Below are 20,191 nucleotides of genomic sequence, written 5' to 3'. Positions count from 1 at the left end.
ATATTTAATCAACATTGAGTTCCACAAAAGGTAGGATCCCCTTCATATGGCTTGATGTGTGTGTGTGGGGAAATTGTGAGTCTCATGGCCTCTGATTTAGATGTCTTCATTGTATAACCTGATACTTTGAACTGGTCTAGCTCCCCTAATGATGATGTGAATGAGTGATTGGATTAGACTAGACAGGGAGACCAACAAGTAGTCCACCTGTATAGAGTTCTGTTTCTTCCAGGTGTCAAGCAAACTTACTTCTGCTTACCAGTGGGCTACCTGCCTTGTCAATGCCATGGTACCCCAAATCTCTGCTCTAGCTTATCCCTGATTTCATTGGCTACTAGATTCTGTTTCTCCACTCATTTGTTGTTCTGGCCTCCTGTCTTGGTGAGCATTTGATTGATGACCTATCTCACAAGAGTTGATACCCTAAAAGGGGGTGGGGGGCGTAACAGCACCCAGGAGCTGCAGGTCTCTACGCAGGTCGACCATTTCATTTGCGTGCAGTCTATATAGGATTCCTATTGTTCCCTCCTTCTTCCTGTTCTGAGTTAGAGGGCTTGCAATCCGCTGCTCTGCCCTCTTGACTAAAATGCGCTCCCTTGGTTGGTATGCGAGATGTGCTTAATTTGCAGTCTGCTAGAATCCGGAGTTATGATTGCACCCTCACTAATTTAATTTAATTTTAATTTAAAGGTCTTGTAGAGCGCGTAGTAACCCTAGAGCATCCCAGCGCTAAACCTGTATCTCCGGAGGTTTCAGTCGAGGAGGGAATTATGGGTGAGGAAAGAGGAGGGTCTTTAATGATTTCCGGAAATGGAGGAGATTGGGTTCTGACCTCAATCTGCGTGGGAGGTTATTCCAGATTTTGGCCGTGTGGACCGAGAAGCGGCGTCCACCGGTCCTGGCTTTTTTAACTCTGGGGACTGTGATGAGGTTTTCTCCGCTGGACCGGAGGGCCCTTTCCACTAGATGCCAGTACCTGCTTTATGGGTCGTCGCTCATGCTTTTAGGTTACTGACTGGACTCCTTCTTACAGGATTTCTCTAAGCAGGGATGCATGCTGGCTGGCTCTTACCATAATCTCTTGACACTTTTCTTACTCAGGCCCTTTGATTATAGGTTCCACTATTCTACACGGCTGTGCAGTACACTGGAGCCCTACTACCAAGGTGTTCACTAGCCCTGCTGGTTGAGAACTCTGTTCCTGTCTGTGGTAACAAAATGGGACTGGGGAGCTTAAATAGGTCCTGGGACCGGCAGCCTCAAGACGCAGTATCAAAGGATATGTTTTTGTATCAGACTCCCATGAGGCTTTAGACGCACTCCATTGAGGGTTGATCAGCCTTATCCATGTGAGTCTGTAACGGAGGGATGGGCACTGGTGAACTATTCAAAAGTGACATTCACAATGACGGTAACTTATACAGTTTGTACCCCCATAGAGTAGGGTGCATTAAGTCCTGACGAAACACCAAATTATCTGTCTGGGCATACTTGAGTGTGAAATGTATACTGACACAGGGGGACCACCAGATTAATAGTGTTCTATTCATTGGTCCTCTTGACTATTTTTAACCTTGGCAGAAACCCCTGTAAATAAAACATGTACACAAGGGATTCTTAAGTCAATTTTAATTTGCACGGCTTTCAGACTCACAATCTCCTGCAAAATCACTAGTTCACTGACCACGATTTCAGCCAGTGAAAGGATCTCTTACCAACAGTGTGCTCCCCTCTTTCAGGGGGCTGTAGAGCCTGCAAGGCATTGCAGCATCCGCTTAGTATAGGAGCTGAACCCTATGATGAAGCATGCTGCGCAATTGCAGGAGGGTCCCAGTAAGCACTCTGACGCAAGGAGGGCAACTAGTGGACATATGTTAGCCTTTATTTCTAACTGCTGGGTATGGGCTTACTTGTAGTACGTCACATCTGTTGTTATGTGTCTGTTATGGTGGGAGGATATGCAACAGACCAACTTTAATCTCCTTATGTCCCTCTGGTGAGGGTATTGGTATGACCGGACAAGTAGGGCCAGCATCCCTTCTGCTTCTTGCTAATCAATACGCAGCCAGACGCTCACCTTAGTCACATGCAGTTGCTGCCCTAATTTCACATTAAAAGCACTGTTACTCTGGGGCTCTTCTAGCTTCACTCTTCCCTGTGTGACAAAGGGCTGTCTTCTCGCTGATGGGGCCTTTAATGGATCAGACTCTGCTCCAATGTCCTGCTGCTCTGCTAGATGCTCAGTTAAGCCGCTCCATGCTGTGGCAGCCATTTTGGGTAGTAAGAGCAGCGCTGCGCTGAAGCTTCTTCATCACCTCCCTTTTCTGCGTCGCAGATCACCCCCCACTCTACTGCATCTCCACACCCTCAACATACTTTGTCGTCTGGGAAGAAGGCAGATATTTAGTTGAAAGGGCTCAAGCGACTGGTGAGCCCAGACAGAGGTGAGTCTCATACGCCTCACCTCATACCTGTCCTGGCCTTGAATCATAGTTTTAGATTCTTGTTTTTATAAGTCAATGGGGAGACCAATCAAGATCCTTTTTTGTAAATATATTTATTGGTTTATAGATATATTAATGAATATAATTTAGAGTGTTACGTGCAAGTGCTTCATTATTAATTTGTATGATATGTTAAACTTATTCCCAATACCACTACCATCATATACGTATTAAATGACAATGCTAAAGTGGAAACTTTATATTTAAATAAAAAACAACCTGTGTTCATTAACCCCTTGCATGCTGATGACGGCCCCCATCCGTCATGCACTACGGCGCTCGTGTGCTGATGACGGCTGGGGGCCGTCATAAACCCGCCCACTCGCGATTTTGCCGCACAGGCGCAGAATCGCGGCAGCATGCAAGGGGTTAAAGAGTGATATGTGCTGCCCCCCCCCCCCCCCACCCCACCCTTCTAGCCTCCCGGGAAATGACTTTCACACCCTTCCTATTTGCAGTCCAGAAAGGGCCTTTGATTATTGAAAATAGTTATTTTTGTGAATTTAAACTGTGATTTTGCAAATCACAGGCTTTGCAACTGCAGAATACCTTTGTACTTCTGGTTTCACTCTGATGCCAAGTTCCAGGGGTAGTGGAGCTGTTTGCCACCTTACTGTGTGGGTAACTCTTCCCTTCCCCTTTATCTGCAGTATAGTTAACCTATACCTTTCGTTCAGTTACCATATATAAACAAATACTTTATTACAAATATCTGATGTTTTCATTTTTTCTGGAAATCTCCATTGTAGAAATTAGATGATAAATTAGGATTGTTGTTTAATGTTATAATAGAACTCTTAACCTTTTCATTTAATTTTGTTTTCTGTTCAGAATTACAGATGACTGTTGATAAAGGAAGTTGGAATATTACATGAAGCAGGAACCAAAACAGATCCTCTGGGGCAAAAAGAAAAGCAAAATGATACGAACTAAACTCCCTTCAGACTGAAAGACTATGTTCATATGTCTTTCCACCATTGAGTGTGCATTCCGTTCGTTTGGCCATTCATGCACTGCCATTATCAAACATCCGGAAAATTCCCACACCTAAGATGGCCTCCTCCATGAAATGTCGGGAGTGTTTGAGTCTATTGCTTAAGACGCAGGTCTTATTCGGAACTGCCTTCCTGGTGAGAATGGCACTTGTCTTTTATGGAATTTTACAGGACAGGACCATGCTGGTGAAATATACAGATATTGATTACCATGTTTTTACGGACGCAGCCAGATTCGTCACTAAGGTACTTTCTTTTATCAAAAATGTCTATGCATGTTGTTTATCTGGAAAGTTGATAGTAGTACGATGGACGGAGGAAGATGGGGTGCCTTTGTGGTGGAAGGGTTTATCTCCTAACACTATCAGTATTCTCTTAATTTAAGTCTGTTCTCTGAAACTCCACAGTGAATCTATTCTTAATTTTGGCTTTCTACACTCTTTAGTAGTACTGAAGGGGCATAGATGTTTGCATGGCCACTTCTATGATGTGGATTGTAACGGTACAGTATATGCAGTAGCGTATTTCCAAGGGGCATCTCATTATTTACATCAGGGTGTGGCCCCATGCCCCTTGGCTTTTTCACCTGTGGCGTATTACAAAAGCGGACTCAGAGGCCACCAAGAAGTGCTGTGACTGTGCCCCAGATAGAGGTGGCATGCAGTCATCTTTATGCTTCAGCACCAATAATTGCCTCTGTGACGTTCTTTAGAAATCATTCACTGATTGAGTTTTTTTTTTTGTAAACTCTTTTTATTGAGAAATTGGCATCTTAAACAGAGACACAGCATTTCACATGTGATCAGTAGCACACAGTTCGATAGAACATCAAAAACCTCTTCACCCCTGTACAGCATAAATGTTTTCAGGAATGTCACATTATTCAACATTAACACCCTCGTCCCCCCGACCCCCTGGTGGCTCACATATCTCCCCCGGAAAGTGTTCCAAGGCCTCCAACTTCGCGACCATTTCTTCGGGCATTCCCTGGAAACATAAATAAGTATCTCTGTCACCATACACCAGTCCATGTCTCTGGCCCAGTCCGCAATGTTCGGTGAGATCGGAGACCTCTACAATCGTGCGATATTCCGCTTGGCAACCATGAAGCTCAGAGTGACCCATATCCTCTCCTTAGCCGTAAGGTCAGTTGGGTCCCATATGTTTAACAAAACCAATTTGATGTTGCATTGTATCTGCTGCCCCAATACTTCCTCTATCATTAATACCGCCCCCTCCCAGAATTTCTGGATTGTCTCGCATTCCCAAAGTGTATGGATGAAGGTGCCCTCTTGCCTGCACTACCGTATACAACCACTAACTTGGGCATATCCGATATGAGCCACCGAGGGTCCAGACAAGTACGCCCTGTGGAGGATTTTTAACTGAATGAATTAAAGCATCCTCTGATTAGGGGATGACCCTCCGGGCACAGCTCTTAATCCGCTATATGGCGTGTAAATCTTGAGTAAAATAATTTGTTGGGAACCTTACTTTAGATGAACTTTTTGTATTTATTCAGAAGTAAATTGTATTCATTAACTTCTTATTTTCCATTATTCTTTGTTATGAGTAGAATATTATACTTTTTCGCATTAATCCCCAAGGCGCTCCCAATGCATTTTGTGCACTAAGTGCACTCCTTCAGGGGAATATCTAAACAAACAAAGGCAATGATCTCAATTAGAGGATATCTTCCTACAAATGTGTAGGTATACAATATTATAATCTGACTTAAGAAATCTGACAGCAGTGTCACGAGAAAATAGTCGGGTTCATTCACTGTTAATAAAGTAGATTTAGAGAAAGCGATTTAAAGAATAGTGAAAGCGGTAAATAAACGAGTGAATTCTTGTGTGATTATCAGAATCGGGTTAATTTCTCTGGATTGTGAGTGAATAATAATCGGTGTGTGTACAAATATATAAATTAAAAATAACGTTGTTGTTGTAGAAAGTGGAGCGTGTTGTTAGTCTATGGTCATGCTGAAGTTAGAACATGCCAGTGTTTACGAGCAGAATGATTTCTAGTGTATTGTGTTCATCGAATGTAATGACCATAGACTTAACACGCTCCACTTTCAAAAGCACAACAATTCAACACCGAAGCCTGTGCACCAACCAAATAACTTTATTTGGATTTTTAACTGAACCAGTCGGAGTTTAGAGTTGATGGCAACTTCGTGGTGAGAAGCCACCGCGGCTCATCTTCCAAGTTGGCAACATCATGTTCCCATTTATCTGTTAGCCGTGTTAGGGGATCTGTCCTATTATTGATACGTTTCTTGTAAATGAGGGATATGGCCTTTTCCGTCAAGTCACAATCTAAAATCCGGTCCTCCAGAGGGTAGGAGTCCGGGAGGGCTGCACCCTTAGGAAGAGCTGAGAGTAGGGCATGTCTAATTTGGAAATACAGGAACTGTTCAGAGCTGGCCATTTCAAACTCTTGACTTAGTTGGGAGAATGGTATGACATTCCTGGATCTCCAGAGGTCCCCATTTCTGGAAATACCGATGGTGTCCCATTTGTCGAACCCCAAGGAGCGCAAGAACCGACCCAGCTCACTGTTTTAGGGTTTTAGAGTGTGAACAACCATCACATTTGTTGCTAATAAAACCTCAGTCTCCAAAAATCTAGGGAACAAGGAGGAAAGTTTCCTGGTAAAATGGTAATAACTTAGTCTTTACTAAAAAGAAGTAGTTCTTGGTTTTGGAAAGGGTGTCACAACATAGGCTTAGAACCCGCTGTAGAGCCCACTATGGCCGGTAAAGCCCACTATGGAGGGCTCTAAGGCTATTAGAACATTCCGCACCTAGAGGGCAGACTGTTCTCATGTGTAAAAACAAAGTCTTTCCGGAGCGCAAGGGGATTGAAATCCAACAGCAATAGCTGAGAACACACATTGAAATGTTGGAGCTCCGGGCATCTGCCGGCCATTGGAAGCCCGGAAAACACCATTGTTTTCAGTAGAGAGCACAACATTCCAGTGCACTAATTTGAACTTCAACCTCCATTCCTCTGATTATTTAAAGCAATATTTATGAGGAAACATTACAAACTCCTATACGTTCTAGTTATAGTAATGTTGGCTTGGTGCTATAGACATTTAGGTTCTCCCCAGCATGCTCATTCAGACTAGACTGACTCTGTGATCAGGTCTTTAATCAAATGAAAAATGATCACCCAGATTTATGCACTTTTCCAGTCGTTGTTTATTCAACAGCTGTCTTCCCTGATATCTCCTAGTTCTATTCCGTACTTGATTTAACTGTGCTCTGATTGAGTTGTAAGCCAATAACAACAAACTAAAAATAATCTGCCAAAATCGTTTTTTTTTTTTTTTACTGGTTTACTTTGGGGTTTGTGGTGTATTATATGATGTGGTTGTGTGACCTAGTGTAATATACTCACAAAACAATATTGGTTCCAATCAGCCTCGTTTGTAAAAACATGCTCAACCCTGGGCAGCTGTGGCTTCGAGCAGCAAGGCTTAAACAAAGGAACTAGCATAAAGCATTCAGAAGCGCCAAACAGAACAAGAAAGTCGCAAAGCACGAACGAATTTCGACAACAGTATATAGAAATAGATGATATTTTTAAGAACTTTTAGACACCAAGATGAGCAAAATCCAATGAAGGGTTAAGGATATATAGATATTTAAAAAAAACGAAATCCCAGCTTTTTAGTCCAGAGCGCAAAGAAGCATTGATGATCTTAAACTTTGGAAACTTTCATAAAGATTGGAAGAGTTGTATTTTGCTGTTTTGACTGGGACTGAATGAGTATTTGAACAGTTACCTTGCCACAAAAGCAGTCTCAAGTCCAGTTCCACACTTAACAACAAAACCGCCATAGACTTCATCGGAGTGTTCCTGATGCTGAGGGTACTAGATGATGAAAGATACTCTGGATGCTGTGCAGTCTGCAAGAGTCTCCTTGTAGTTATTCCTTGGTCCAAAGGCAAAGGGGGACAACTTTCGCCTCAGGGGTTGGTGTCCGTCAAAGTTCTTTGGAACAGTAGAAGTCCAGCAGCAGCTGCTCTACCGATCCCCGGTCACAACGGATTCAGCGGTTTCCTTTGGCGAGGGCTAGTGTCCATCTTTGGTGTCCAATCCTCACCCTGGGGACTCACCCGGGTCGGGCAGACACATTTGCAACTTTGAGTCCTGAGGGGTGGGCTGCACATTGGCAGTCAGTGACGATTTCATGCGGGTGGCTACTGACTAGCCAGGACAGGCTACTTCAGTTTATATGGCCCTGCTGCTGGAAGAGTGGGTCACCCAAATGACCCCTAGAGTTCACCTTTGCAATCTGAGGCTCTGGAGTGTTTTTTCTAAAAGCCGGGCCCTTCAGAAAGAGTCCTCTCTTAATTATCACAAGGAGCAGCATGTGCAGCCTCTCTTTCCAGGTCTAGGGGCCAGCAGGGCAAGCCTTCTTCGGTCCTTCCTCCAGTCCATATATGATCTGAGGTATAGAGTGTCAGGGGTGCAAGTGCCCTGTGGGGTTGATGCAGTCAGTAGCCAATGGGCTGCCAAGATCCTTCCTGCCTTGTGACAACTTCTGGTATCTAGCAATAGAAGAGTGAACTATTCTGCCCATTCATAAGATGTCTGAACCCTTTTCGGCTGATAAGAGCTTGGTACCCCACCCTAGAGGTGTGAATACCTGTGGGCTACATGACAATGGAAAAAATATTTTGCAACTTGTTAATCCTCTCTGTTCCCGCTGCCAGCTCATCTCCCTGAACAAAGGGGCAGCCCTTCTCAAGTGTGATCACCATTTGCCAACAACGGCGACTTCTACTCTAAAGCTCACCTTTTGGGCCAACACTCTGTGTGGATTCCTGCGTCTTGAGGAGCGGGTAACACTTCCCCCTGTGGAAGACTTCTATTGTTGTTTATCCTGAGATTCATTCAGACTACTCCCCAGGAGGACAGGAGACTGTCTGGTAGCCAGCAACCGTGAAAGGCCACTAGATAAACTGGGCAACAGAGTTCCCATTCAGAAGATAGCAGGAATGGGATATCAGCCTGTAAATGTGTACTAGCCAATGGGGCTACTAGCCTTTCCACAGTAAAACAACAATTTGGAGGTTTTACTGTTAGGACATATTAAAGTACACGTCCCACTTAATAATACATTGCTCCCTGACAGAGTTTGATAAGCCTTCCTTAGAGGAGACCTATATTGTTAAGGATAGTTGCGCCTTTGCCATTGGTTTCAATGGCAAAGTCAAACTAGCAATTTAAAACTGCTATTCCGGGCTGCAGTGGCAGGCCTGGAGCTATTTTATAATGTCTCACCCAGGATGGCACAACTAGTATTGCATCCCTGGGTGGACACTAACTTATATGTCCTGGGAACCCTTTGTAGCTTATTATAGGCACTTATAAGTAAGTAAGCTAATGCCTATTGTGGGTAGCCAATTCAACATACATCTTGTAATGGATTAAAACAGTGGCACTGAGGTCTGGTTAACAAGACACAGCGCACTCTTAGAGTGGAAAAACTAGCAGCGTTAGTCGAAAACATGAAGGTGATCATGCAAAAAGGCATTTCCATACATTTACTATGAGATTTGACCAAATAGTACTTCTCCCAAACCATTACATGTCTGAAGGAACGGCCCAGATTTTATTATAGAACAAGATAGAACACAGTCCGTCTTTAATTATAAATGTAGGAGTGTGCCCGGTTTTCTATTAGTTATTTTGTTTTACCACATCTGATTTACATTTTAATATTTTGCTTGTAAATTTATTTTGAGGTCAGTAGCAATGTTACTTTCTTTCTTCTGTTTTATCATTCCGTGTTTATGCTTGTTGGTATGTTCAGTAAATGTGCTGGATATTTGAGTGTGTGCCAATTTAATATGATTTTTCAGTGATCGACTGGACTCCTGTGAAACCTTTTTGACTTTAAAACATGGGGTATATAATTGCTGCCACAACAAGATGATGGAAGGAGTTTTGAAATGTTTCAACCACTCACCCCCAGTCACTGATCTGGGTTTAATCCATCATTCTTATGCTCACTATGCCACCCCGGCTTGGACCCAGCCATATGCAAATCCGTCTTAACCATGTTCCTCATGGGAACAGTCCAGCCAGAACTGCCAGGCCAGGTCCTCCTTTGACCGGAAACAAGAATCTATACTTGCTGGCCATAGGTAATATGTCCTAAAAAACAATCCTGAATTTTACTTGTGTCAAAATATTAAATATATATCCATTGATGATTTCTCAAAATGTAAATTTGGTGATATAATAAATTAAATATTTTTTAATACAGATGTAGAAGACCGGTCTTTACATGCAAGTAAACATAATTGGAAAACTAAAGTGTGTTTGGGTTAAAATACAGATTGTTAACTTATATGTGTTGGATTCAATATAATGCCTTGTTTTTTTTATTTTTATATAGGGAGCTTCACCATACCAAAGAGCAACGTACCGCTACACCCCTCTGCTGGCATGGATCCTAACACCAAATATCTACTTCACTGAGATGTTTGGAAAAATTATTTTTATATCATGTGACTTAATTGCTGCATATCTAATGTCCAGGATTTTGCTTCTACGTGGATTGGATATAACCAAGGCAAATTGGTACTGCATCTTCTGGCTCTTCAACCCTCTACCAATGACTGTATCCAGTAGAGGAAATGCAGAGTCTGTTGTAGCAGTTCTTGTGCTGGCTATGTTATATTTTATTCAACAACGAAGCGTGTTGACTGCTGCAGTGTTCTACGGCCTGTCTGTACACATGAAGATTTATCCAGTTACCTATGTACTCCCCATCATCCTCCATCTGCTGACACCTGTGCGCTTGAGACAAGCAGTCCATTCAAAAACATCTAAGCTCAACTTCTTGGAAAACCTCTGGAACCTCTTGCCACGGCTGTTGAATCGAGATGTCCTACTTTTTAGTGCTGTTGCTGGACTTTTGTTTTCTGCTTTAACAGTGATATTTTACTACTGGTAAGTTTACCATAGGGTCATTCACCTTCTTTGAACAAGTTAATTTGATTTCATGACGGGTGTTCAAGTTCATCAAAAGAAATCCTAAAATAAGTTTCCGAAGTTTAATCCTGACAGAAAATAACTTCTGATCAAAGGCACCCTTACAAAAAATCTCATGAATCCTGGGCTAGTACAGATCCCCTAAGTTGACCTCCAACAATATTGAATATTTTTTTGATAATCATTTTTTATTGATTTTAATGCAAACAGTGCAATACAGCCACATAGAAGCACTATTTAGTTTTTTTTTTTTTTTTTTATTTCTTTATTGCAATTTTCTTGACATACTTTACAACTGAAAATAGTCACATCATATGTTCCACTCCATACAGTGAGCAAGACATTCCCCGGTCCGGGGTTAACAAATCAATATGAGTGTCCACTGAAGCGTCCATCAAACCTTCAATCCGCGAATGCATCATCAACATGTCAAGTTGGTAATTTGATAACTTGTAAACAAACTCCCCCCCCCATACTTAAACCCCCCCCCCTCCCACCGGGTTCACCCATCCCAAGGCCTAGTGAACAAACATTCAGGTCGAGGTATCCTCCCACCTCACCCGTTGTCTGGGGGACTCTGTTCCATCCGGACTATCTCCCGTGGCCGTCGCCTGTATAGAGCTGGGGGGCGACCCAGTCTATCTCATGGACCATTAACCCCCATGCCTGTAACACCTCTGGGAGTTTAGCGTCCCTCCTAGTACTACGCATGTGCCCCTCCTCCACAAGTGCCCATTCCTTCAGATCCGCTTTCCAGCGTGCTGGTAGTGACCCTTGCTGTGTCAACCATTGGATTGCTATTAGTCGTCTGGCCGTAACCAGTCCTAATACTAGGAATTTTCTACTGGTTTTGCGTTTAGGGTCTTGGGGGATCAGTCCCAGGATACAGGTGCGTACCTCCAGAGCCACCCTCCAACCTGTGATCCTGTGCAGGTCCTCTAGGGTTGTTACCCAAAATCCCTGGATCATCAGACATGACCATACCATATGTGTGAAATCTGCCGGGTCATAGTGGCATCAGGGACAACCTGAGGCCCTCGAACTGTCAAAGGTGTGTAAGCGTTTGGGAGATAGATACGTCATGTGGATCATATTATATTGGATCTGCCTAAATCTACTGGAGACTGCCACCTTTCGGACTCCCTCATGAATCTTCTCCCAGTCCCGTGGCGTTATCTCCTATTGGCTCACTTCCTGCCATCTAGGTGAGGTCCACCTATGAGGTACAACTTTCCGGTCTTCCCTAAGAGCCCTAAACAGATGCGTGTCCAGCTTCCGCCCGCCTGCCATGGTAATCAACGTGAGTGTGTGCTCTGGGGCGTCCGGGAACGTAGGCCATAGCGGCCGTGCCGTTGCGGCTATCTTGGCGCACTGTAGGAATTGCCCTGGGCCTAATTCAAAGGATTCCACTGCTTCCTGGTACGTAATGAACCTCTGCTCTGGGTAGAGATCCATCAGCATAAGACAGCCTCCTGCCTTCCATTTGTCTACGGACATTGCGCGTTCAATACGCGCGAAAGGTGGCATCAACCAAAAATCCGCCTCCGGGGCGAACAGTTTCACTTTGATAATTTGTTTAATCACCCTGGCCCAGACGGCCGCCAATAATCCACCTAGTGGGGGGCCTTGCTTCTGGTGACCATCCGAGTGCCAGAAAAGTGCGCCCAGCTGTCGGTCCCCGTAAGTGTTGGCTAGGAGCGAACGCTCCCATGAGGGGTCTGTGTCCAACCAAGCCACTGCGTGCTGTAATTGGGACGCAAAATAAGTTCCAGATCCAGGATTTCTAAGCCACCTGTACCCCAGGTGCGTTTCATGACCTCTAGGCTTAACCGACAGCGTTTGCCATTCCAAAGTAAGCGTAGGAACAGCGAATCAAGGTCTTTGAAAACCTGGGGCGGGATTTCGAAGAAGGAGCCTTGCATTGTGTAAAGACATCATGGCAATAACACCATTTTAATAAGGGCAATCTTCCCCATCAGCGAGAGTGGAAGTGCGTTCCAGAACTCAATACTGCCCCGGAGACCTCTGAGGATCCTCCCCATATTATGTTGATAAAAAACGCCTCTGTCCCTGCTTATCCAAATCCCAAGATAGCGCAACACAACACATCGGGCACCCGGGAGATCCCCATCTCGAGGAGCTGTACTCCACCCTACTCAGTCATTGACCCCACCAGGTATAGTTGGGATTTGGTGTAGTTGACATACAGTCCAGATCTCAGGAAATTGGCCCAACACCGTCATCCATAGCGGAAGCGAATGCGTTGGCTCCCGCAGGTATGCCAGCGCGTCGTCCGCGTACAATAATATTACATGTTCCACAGCCCCCACCCAAATACCCCTCCCCTGTAGAACCCCATGAAGATGGCACGCCAACGGCACCATCGCGAGGGCGAACAGCAAGGGGGACAGTGGACACCCCTGCCGTGTCCCTCTAGCTATAGAAAAGGCGTCCGAGACATAACGCCCCGTGCGGGCCCTAGCCGTCGGCCCAGTATAAAGGAGTTTCACCCAGTTCACAAACCCCTCGCCCAGCCCCATTTTTAACAGCACCTGCCATAGATAATCCCACCGAAGCGAATCGAACGCCTGTTCGATGTCGAGAAATACCAGGGTTCTCTGCCCAGCCCCCCCCCTTCAAGGGACTTCATGACGTGGGCCAGGCGACGGATATTCCGAAGCGTGTTCCTGCCTGGGTTTAAACCGGACTGGTTGTCATGCACCAGTTGTTGAAGATACGGAAGCAGCCTGTTCGCTAAAACCTGGCTAATAATCTACATGTCGGCATTAAGCATAGATATCGGCCTAAAAGAGGCCGGGAGCAAGGCATCCTTCCCCGGCTTGGGGATCATTACAATCAATGCTTCACGCATGGAGGTGGGCAGCATACCTGTCTCCTCAGCCTCCAGGACTACTTCCAGGAGCCGGGGAACCAGCGTCCCCCCAAACTCCTTATAAAGTTCCGCCGCCAGGCCGTCCGCGCCAGGGGACTTAGCTGTTTTCAAGTGTGCGTTTGCCGCCTTCACCTCTTCGCCCCGGAAAGGCGCCCCTAAGGACTCTTGGCTTTCCGGGTCCAGGCAGGGCAGGTCTACTTCGGTAAGATGGGTTTCCAGAGATGGCAGGGCGGTAGCAGGCTCGGAATATATTTTCTTGAGGTGTGCGGCAAGGACCGTGTTTATCTCCTGTTAGGTGTAGACCACCTGACCCTGAGCCGCCATAAGGGCTAGTATTCTGGTGGGCTGAGTCTTCTCCCTAATCAGGCGTGCCAGTAGGCGCCCTGCTTTGTCCCCCTCATTGTACCACCGACGTCTACTAGTGGACCTGTTATATTTGCCCAATGTCTCCCATAGCTCCCCTACCTTCTGTCTTTGCTCCGTCCAGTTAGTCGGTCCCTCTGGGTCTGTGGGGAGGGCCGCCTCTAGAACCTTTAAGCGGTCCTCCTGATGTGCTAGGTCCCGCTCCAACACTCTCCTCACTCCCACCTCCGTGGCCACACATATTCCACGCAACACCACTTTCATTGTGTCCCATTCAAACGCCCTCAAAGTAGCCGTGTTCCAGTTTTCCTCAAAGTAGCCGTCCAACCCTGTTGTGAGTGTTTCCTATCAACGCTTCTGTATTAAGTCTCTACAACGGTATTTGTGAGCGTGGGCGGCCCAAAGTATAGGCCACCAGCAGAGGGGAGTGGACAGACAGATGGCGGGCCAGGTACTGCGTTTCTAAAAGCTAATAGGCCGTCGCTTCTGGTACGAAACAATAATCTAATCTGCTGTAAATATTAGCCTCCGGGGTATAACAAGAATACATCCAGCTATCCGGGTGGCGGTGTCGCCATATGTCCAGCAAGTTATAATTATTAAGCATTTGCTGCATGGCCGCGCGAGTCTTGGAGGGCGCCTGTCCCAATAACCGTCAATGGCACAGTTAAAGTCGCCAGCCACAATCAGTTGTACATCAGGCGCCAAATTCAGGTTCCCCAGAAATTCCTCATCATCGGTGTTTGGGGCATAAACATTCGCTAGGCACCGGTGTCTCCCATCCAATGTCCCCTCCACAACCACATATCGTCCCTCTGAATCCGGTTAGCAGTTCAACATTTTGAAGGGGACCCCGGTGCCACCCACACCAGTGCCCCCCTGGCGAACCCCGAATAGGAGGTCGCAAAAAACTAGCCCCTCCACCTCCTCTAAACATACTTCAGGCAATCCCCCCAGAGATGTTTCTCCTGTAAAAAGGCCACACTTATCTTGTATCTCCGGAGATAGGTCGCAATCCGAATCCTCTTAATTCTATTGTTAAGCCCCCTAACATTCCATGTTATAAGCTTGTAAGCCTGCTGATCGCCTGCCATAGATAGGGATTACTAGGCACCCATGGCCCCCGGGGGAGACCAGGAATGAACTAGAAGGCGTATCGTCCGGGGTCCTCCACCTCCCTCCGAAAGCTCTCCTGACCTCTGGTGACCCGGCATAAAAACATCCCCAACAATGAACAATAACAATAATAGAGAACAGTGGAAACAATCCCCCCCCCCACCCCTAGGCAGTAGAACCTCATTCTCACAGTCCAACCGTGGTCTGAAGACGCAGGACTCCGCCCCATAGCCACCACCCTCCCCTGAAACCCCTGCCACAAACTTGTAGGCAACACTAACAGTCAGTCAAATGTACTACCCCGTCTACGTCGTACAGCCAAACTGCCTGGTGCCGCGCAGCCCCGCCCGACCAGCGGCCTTGCCAGGCCGACACAGCACACTGCAGTTGGAGTGTCTAGACTGCTTAGTGGCGGAATATCATCTCACCCCCGATGGTCTCACCCCCCCCACCCCATACAGTCCCCACAGATGGGGATCTCCTCCTGCCTTTGCACAACAAGTTCGGGCCAATCCTCCGATGGGGTCTATACTCACAGTGGCCTACGTAGACTCGTCGACCCACCATCCCACAGTTGGCCGACCACATCAACAGACGTAGGCGGCTCAGGAACCACTTTTATTCGGTTTAGCAGTGCCCTCCGGTTCTGACTGAATTTCTGGGACAAGGCAAAGTGTGGAGAACTGATTCTCAGCTGGTATGCTCCCCAACTCCTCCTCCAGGGTGCCATCCGGCCCCACCAGGATGCGACCCCGATCTGACTCCCCCCTGCGACTCAAGACGGTTTTCTCCAGTGCGACGATTCCGTTGTCTGCCGCTCCACCTCCTCTGCTCCTGCCACCCGTGTTGTACACGGCCTCCTGCGGGGTATTGAAAAAGTGGACCTTGTCAGTACATTGTACTCTGAGCAGAGCCGGGAACATTAGGCTATATTTGATATTCAGCTCTTGCAGCCTCCGCTTAACGCCCAGAAAGTCATTTCGTAAGTCTTGTACTCTTTTGGTGTAATCCGGGTAGATGTGAATCTCCTGGTTTTCGAACCTCGGGTGGGCATTCTTGTGGATGTACTGCAGGATCACATCCCGATCCCTGAAATTGAACAAGCGTGCGATCAGGGTTCTAGGCGGCGCCCCAGGTTTCGGGGGGGACCCAGGGATCGGTGGGCCCGTTCTATCACAAACATCTTGGAGAGTCAAAGGCCCAGGAGAGCGGTGCCGATCCACTCCTCCAGAAATAAGTCAGCTGCCGGTCCCTCCGCCTTCTCCGTAAAACCCAAGAAACGGAGGTTGTTCCTCCATGATCGTCCCTCCGCATCTTCTGCCCTATCCTCAAGACGAGAGGTATGTTCTTGCAGCGCGGACACCGTCGCTTGCAGGTGTTGGACCTCCGTCCGCAGGGAGGTCGGTTCTCCCTCCGTGGTAGTGACCGGGTCTGCCACCTTTCGCAGATCCAGGCGTAGGTGGTTTATGTCCATTGCCATGCCGTCCATTTTCGATTCTAGTGCCACTCGCGAGTCCCTGATGGCCTCCAGGATGTCTGCCTTATCTTGGGCCGCGGCTCCCCGCGGCAGTCCCTGTTCAGGGTCTGGCCTAGTGCGCTCCATAGATGATGGTCCTGGTACTGTGTATTGCATAATTTTATTTGGTTGCGCTCCACAAAGGGGTCTGTTCCTCCCCATCAACAGCGCGGATCTGTCGGAAGCCGTCACCAGAGTTATTCCGCACCGCTGCCCCTGGCAATGTGCTCTGCTGCGTGCCAGGCCAGAACCGGGAAGTCTTTGTGTAGGCCGGAACCCACTTTCAGCCCCCCCCAGGCAATCTGTTGGTGCCCAACAAAGGAAAATCCACGGGGCCCGTACTCTCAGGCCTCTAGGCCACCCGGGGCCGCCGCAAGAGTCGCCGTCCCGCAGGGGGTCTACTTATGTCCCCCGCATCTCTTTCTTGTGCCCCTGGTCCTCACCACAGCCTCCAAGGAGGTGTCCGCCCGCCTAGGCTATCTCAATGGTCCAGGATCAGCCCTTTCCAGCAGCTCCTCCACCCTCCGAGGGCCACTGGCTGTCAACCAGTAGCCAGGCCACTCGTAGAACCTGGGGCCGCCTGCCGTCCTCCATCGGCGAGCCTTCCAACAGGGTCCGCAAGAGGCAGCCTGCTCAAGCCTCCCGTCCTCAATTAGCACATCCCCGAGTGCCGTCAGTCTCACACTCCCCCCCCCCCCCCCCCCCCGCGCCTGTACCTCCGTCTGAGCCCGATCCTGAGTGCCTCCAGGCACAAGGCCGTCGCTTCTCCCCGCAGAGGTCTCTCACAAGGGGTCCGCCAAGAGTGCAATCCGGTCTGGGGAGCGCCTCGCCATGGGTCCCGATGCCGCCAGAAAGGAGTTCCACAACACGGGCCTACTGCGTCCCACTAAAGCCCCGGGGTCGCGCAGAATCCAACCCCGGAGGCCGCTCCAGGCCTCTATTTCCAGGCTCACTCAGGGTCCGACCTCCACCTTCGCGGTACCAGAGGGCCCAGTGCAGCAATCCAGGATCGTCGGCCGCCGGTAGCCCCGCTGCACCGGACCGCACAGCAGGGCCCGACCCAGCACAGGCGGCCAACAGCAGGGAGTCAGGCTGATCTCGGCCGCGCCGCCATGTTGTCCGCAGCGCGGCCGCCAGCTCCTCCAGGAAGAAAGACCGGCGTCAGGTCCACTGAGAGTTCACTCCACCTACGGACCCAAGGCACAGGACCAGGGGGGGCTCCGACCCCCTTTTGTGGGGTGATAATCACCAGCCCGCCAGGATTAGGAAGGATTTCAACTCGTGTGGGCAGGAGCTGCTCTACTCCGCGTCTAGCTCGCCATGCTTCCAAGCCACGCCCCCCCAGATAGAAGCACGATAAAGTACTTTTCAACCCACTGTATAGTTTATAATATTCGCATCGCCTCAGTCACCACACAAAGAAGCACTATGCAACTCCACTTGAACGTATTAGCAGTTTTGAGGTCACCCATCATATTCCACTTGCCCTAACTATTTGCCCCACACCCTGTCGTATTTCTGTGGGCAACCCTATGCCAAACACTTGTTTCTCTTTGATCGCACACCAGTCCCACGCTACTGGGACACCGCAGGGATAGCTGTTTCCATTTGGTCGCTGTTTCTTTTCGCCACCATGAGGGCTATGCCCAGGAATGCTTTAACTCTTTGTGATCTTCCCACGCCCTCCGGAACCCAGGAGAGAAAAAACACTAGTGTGCGGGTAACCTCTCAGCCCAGCACTTCAGTAAGTTCTACGGCTATAATGGTCAAGTATCTGTCTATACCCGGGCATGTCCATACCATGTAGTAAAAGTCTGCAGGGTCCTTGCACAGCAGGCACAGCCTGGGCTCGGTAAAAGGTCCGCCTGGCATAACCTGGTTGGGGTGAGATAAACACAGTATAGCTAGCACGTCTGGATTAGTCTCAGGCAGGAGGAAATGGTAATGACACAAGGGTGTCCCGCCAGTCATCATCGTCAAGGGGGACCTAGCCAATTTTCCCAGCGTGTTCTGAGGTAGTCAAGTGTACGTGAGGCATTAATGAATGTACAGTAGATTTGGGAAACGCCTCCTTTCCCCAGTGCCCCCATCAGATGCTTGGCCTCCAGGGGGCTAAACTCCGTCCCAATGTGTCAGTCGAAGCGCGTATATTCACGCAAGGGAGACCGCACAGGGCACCACTGGTATAGAGTGAGGGAGCGAAGACCCATACAGCATTGCTTGAACCGTGGGATATTTAATATTATTAGCTAAGGCACTCGCCAGGTTCTTCCAAAATAAATTGGCTTCCAAAATAAATAAGACAGTATAGTGTTTAAAAGCCAAGTTCTGTTACATGTGAGTCTTTGAGATATAGTTATAGCCATATGCACTACAGACAGACACATCTAACAATTTTTTTATGTGCTTACTTATGCATATTCTGGAGTATACCATGTATCTCCCTTTGTATAAGGAAAGAGAGAGTAGCCTTAAGGCCCACAAGTATACAAAGATTAAATGAAGCAGAGTAGTTCATTGAAAACAAGAGGTCCTAGGCAGGTGATAGTTATGTACTGTGAAGGGGATCAGAAGAATGATCAAAGGTGCGTGTGACGTTAAAACAAACATTTCAATTCTCTTACGAATAATTTGAGCACAGGAATCGCTATGATAAGTCAGTGGATAGAGTTCCAAATGTTGTGAGCTCTCCAAGAGAAAGGTTGTTTTAAAGTCAATTTTGTTTTTTTAGAGTGCAGGCTTTTAGAATAGGAGGGTATCAGCACTACAGATGGATTTAAATCTTTTTTGATGATCTGTTTCTTAACAAGGTAGTTGAAGGATCGAGAGAGATGAATAGTGTAGGATCGTTTGAAGAAACAGTCTCTATCCATTTAAGCTTGACCATTATAGGGGATAAATGATGGAATCATGTCATACCTGAATCCAGCTTCGCTCTGTGTGGAACTCAGACTTTAGTAGAGGGAAATGTAGAATATTAGAAAGTAGATTGTGCATGCAACACAATAAGACCTGGAAACTCCATGGAAACAACTCACAACCCCACACACACTACATACTTTGCCGCCACGGGAGCCATTGACCTCCCACACGTATGATTGGTGTCCTAGGGAGCTGGTAGTGAGCATTGACAAACTGTAGTCTAAACCTTTGCAACTTATGACGCAACTCATGGAGGGTAGAGGGAGTTGGGGAATTTCCTTGATCTGTTAATGGTGAGTGTGATATATCGATGAAATGTCACAACCATTGGTGCTTCACTTGTGTCTGTACCATGCACCTTATTTAAATGCCGATACAATGTGTTTAAAAAAAAATAATCAGAAAGTAGCTAGTTACTATCATTGGTCGCTGACCGGAACTAAAGATTGGACAGCAGGTCATCATCAAGGACATAGAATTTAGGCAAAGAAAAAATGTAAACCAAGTCCAGCTTCTTGATGGGGCGCAGATGTGTGTGTGTGTAGCTGCGGAACAGCACGTTTGTTTTTATAGAATGCTAATCCTAATGACCCCATTTATGTTATGTTATAAAATGTATATTGTGCATAGCTTACCCAGCAACGACTCGTCCCAGCGCTAGTCCTAAAAGAGCAAACTGCAAGAAGTAACCTACCTCAAAGTGCTGCAGGAAGCAGCTAAGAAGAGAACCACCAGGTATTCAGGATGTTTTGAAAGACCCGTGGTTCTGGACACTTCTAATTAACACTGAGAGCGCTTTCCAAAGGGCAGGGGCCTTGGAGTGGAAAGACTAGCCTCCCGCTCTGACTCTCTTAAAATGT

At 47.3% G+C, this 20,191-nt stretch overlaps 1 protein-coding gene across 1 annotated transcript in view; it reads left to right on the top strand.

Annotated features, from left to right (window-relative positions):
- PIGM (phosphatidylinositol glycan anchor biosynthesis class M) overlaps positions 1 to 20,191 on the top strand; it is a 155,551-nt gene that overhangs the window by 57,264 nt on the left and 78,096 nt on the right. The window contains exons 3-4 of the mRNA XM_086965378.1: positions 3,336 to 3,745; positions 9,923 to 10,479. Of these exons, the coding sequence (XP_086821504.1) occupies positions 3,557 to 3,745; positions 9,923 to 10,479 (746 nt within the window). The 5' untranslated portion in view covers positions 3,336 to 3,556. The remainder of the gene's footprint in view (positions 1 to 3,335; positions 3,746 to 9,922; positions 10,480 to 20,191) is intronic.

The sequence above is a fragment of the Lissotriton vulgaris genome, chromosome 4_1 (genome assembly GCF_964263255.1).
Source record: "Lissotriton vulgaris chromosome 4_1, aLisVul1.2, whole genome shotgun sequence".
Taxonomy (NCBI): Eukaryota; Metazoa; Chordata; class Amphibia; order Caudata; family Salamandridae; genus Lissotriton; species Lissotriton vulgaris.
The sequence above is the reverse complement of the archived record's forward strand: the minus strand, read 5'-3'. Positions and strand labels throughout refer to the sequence as shown.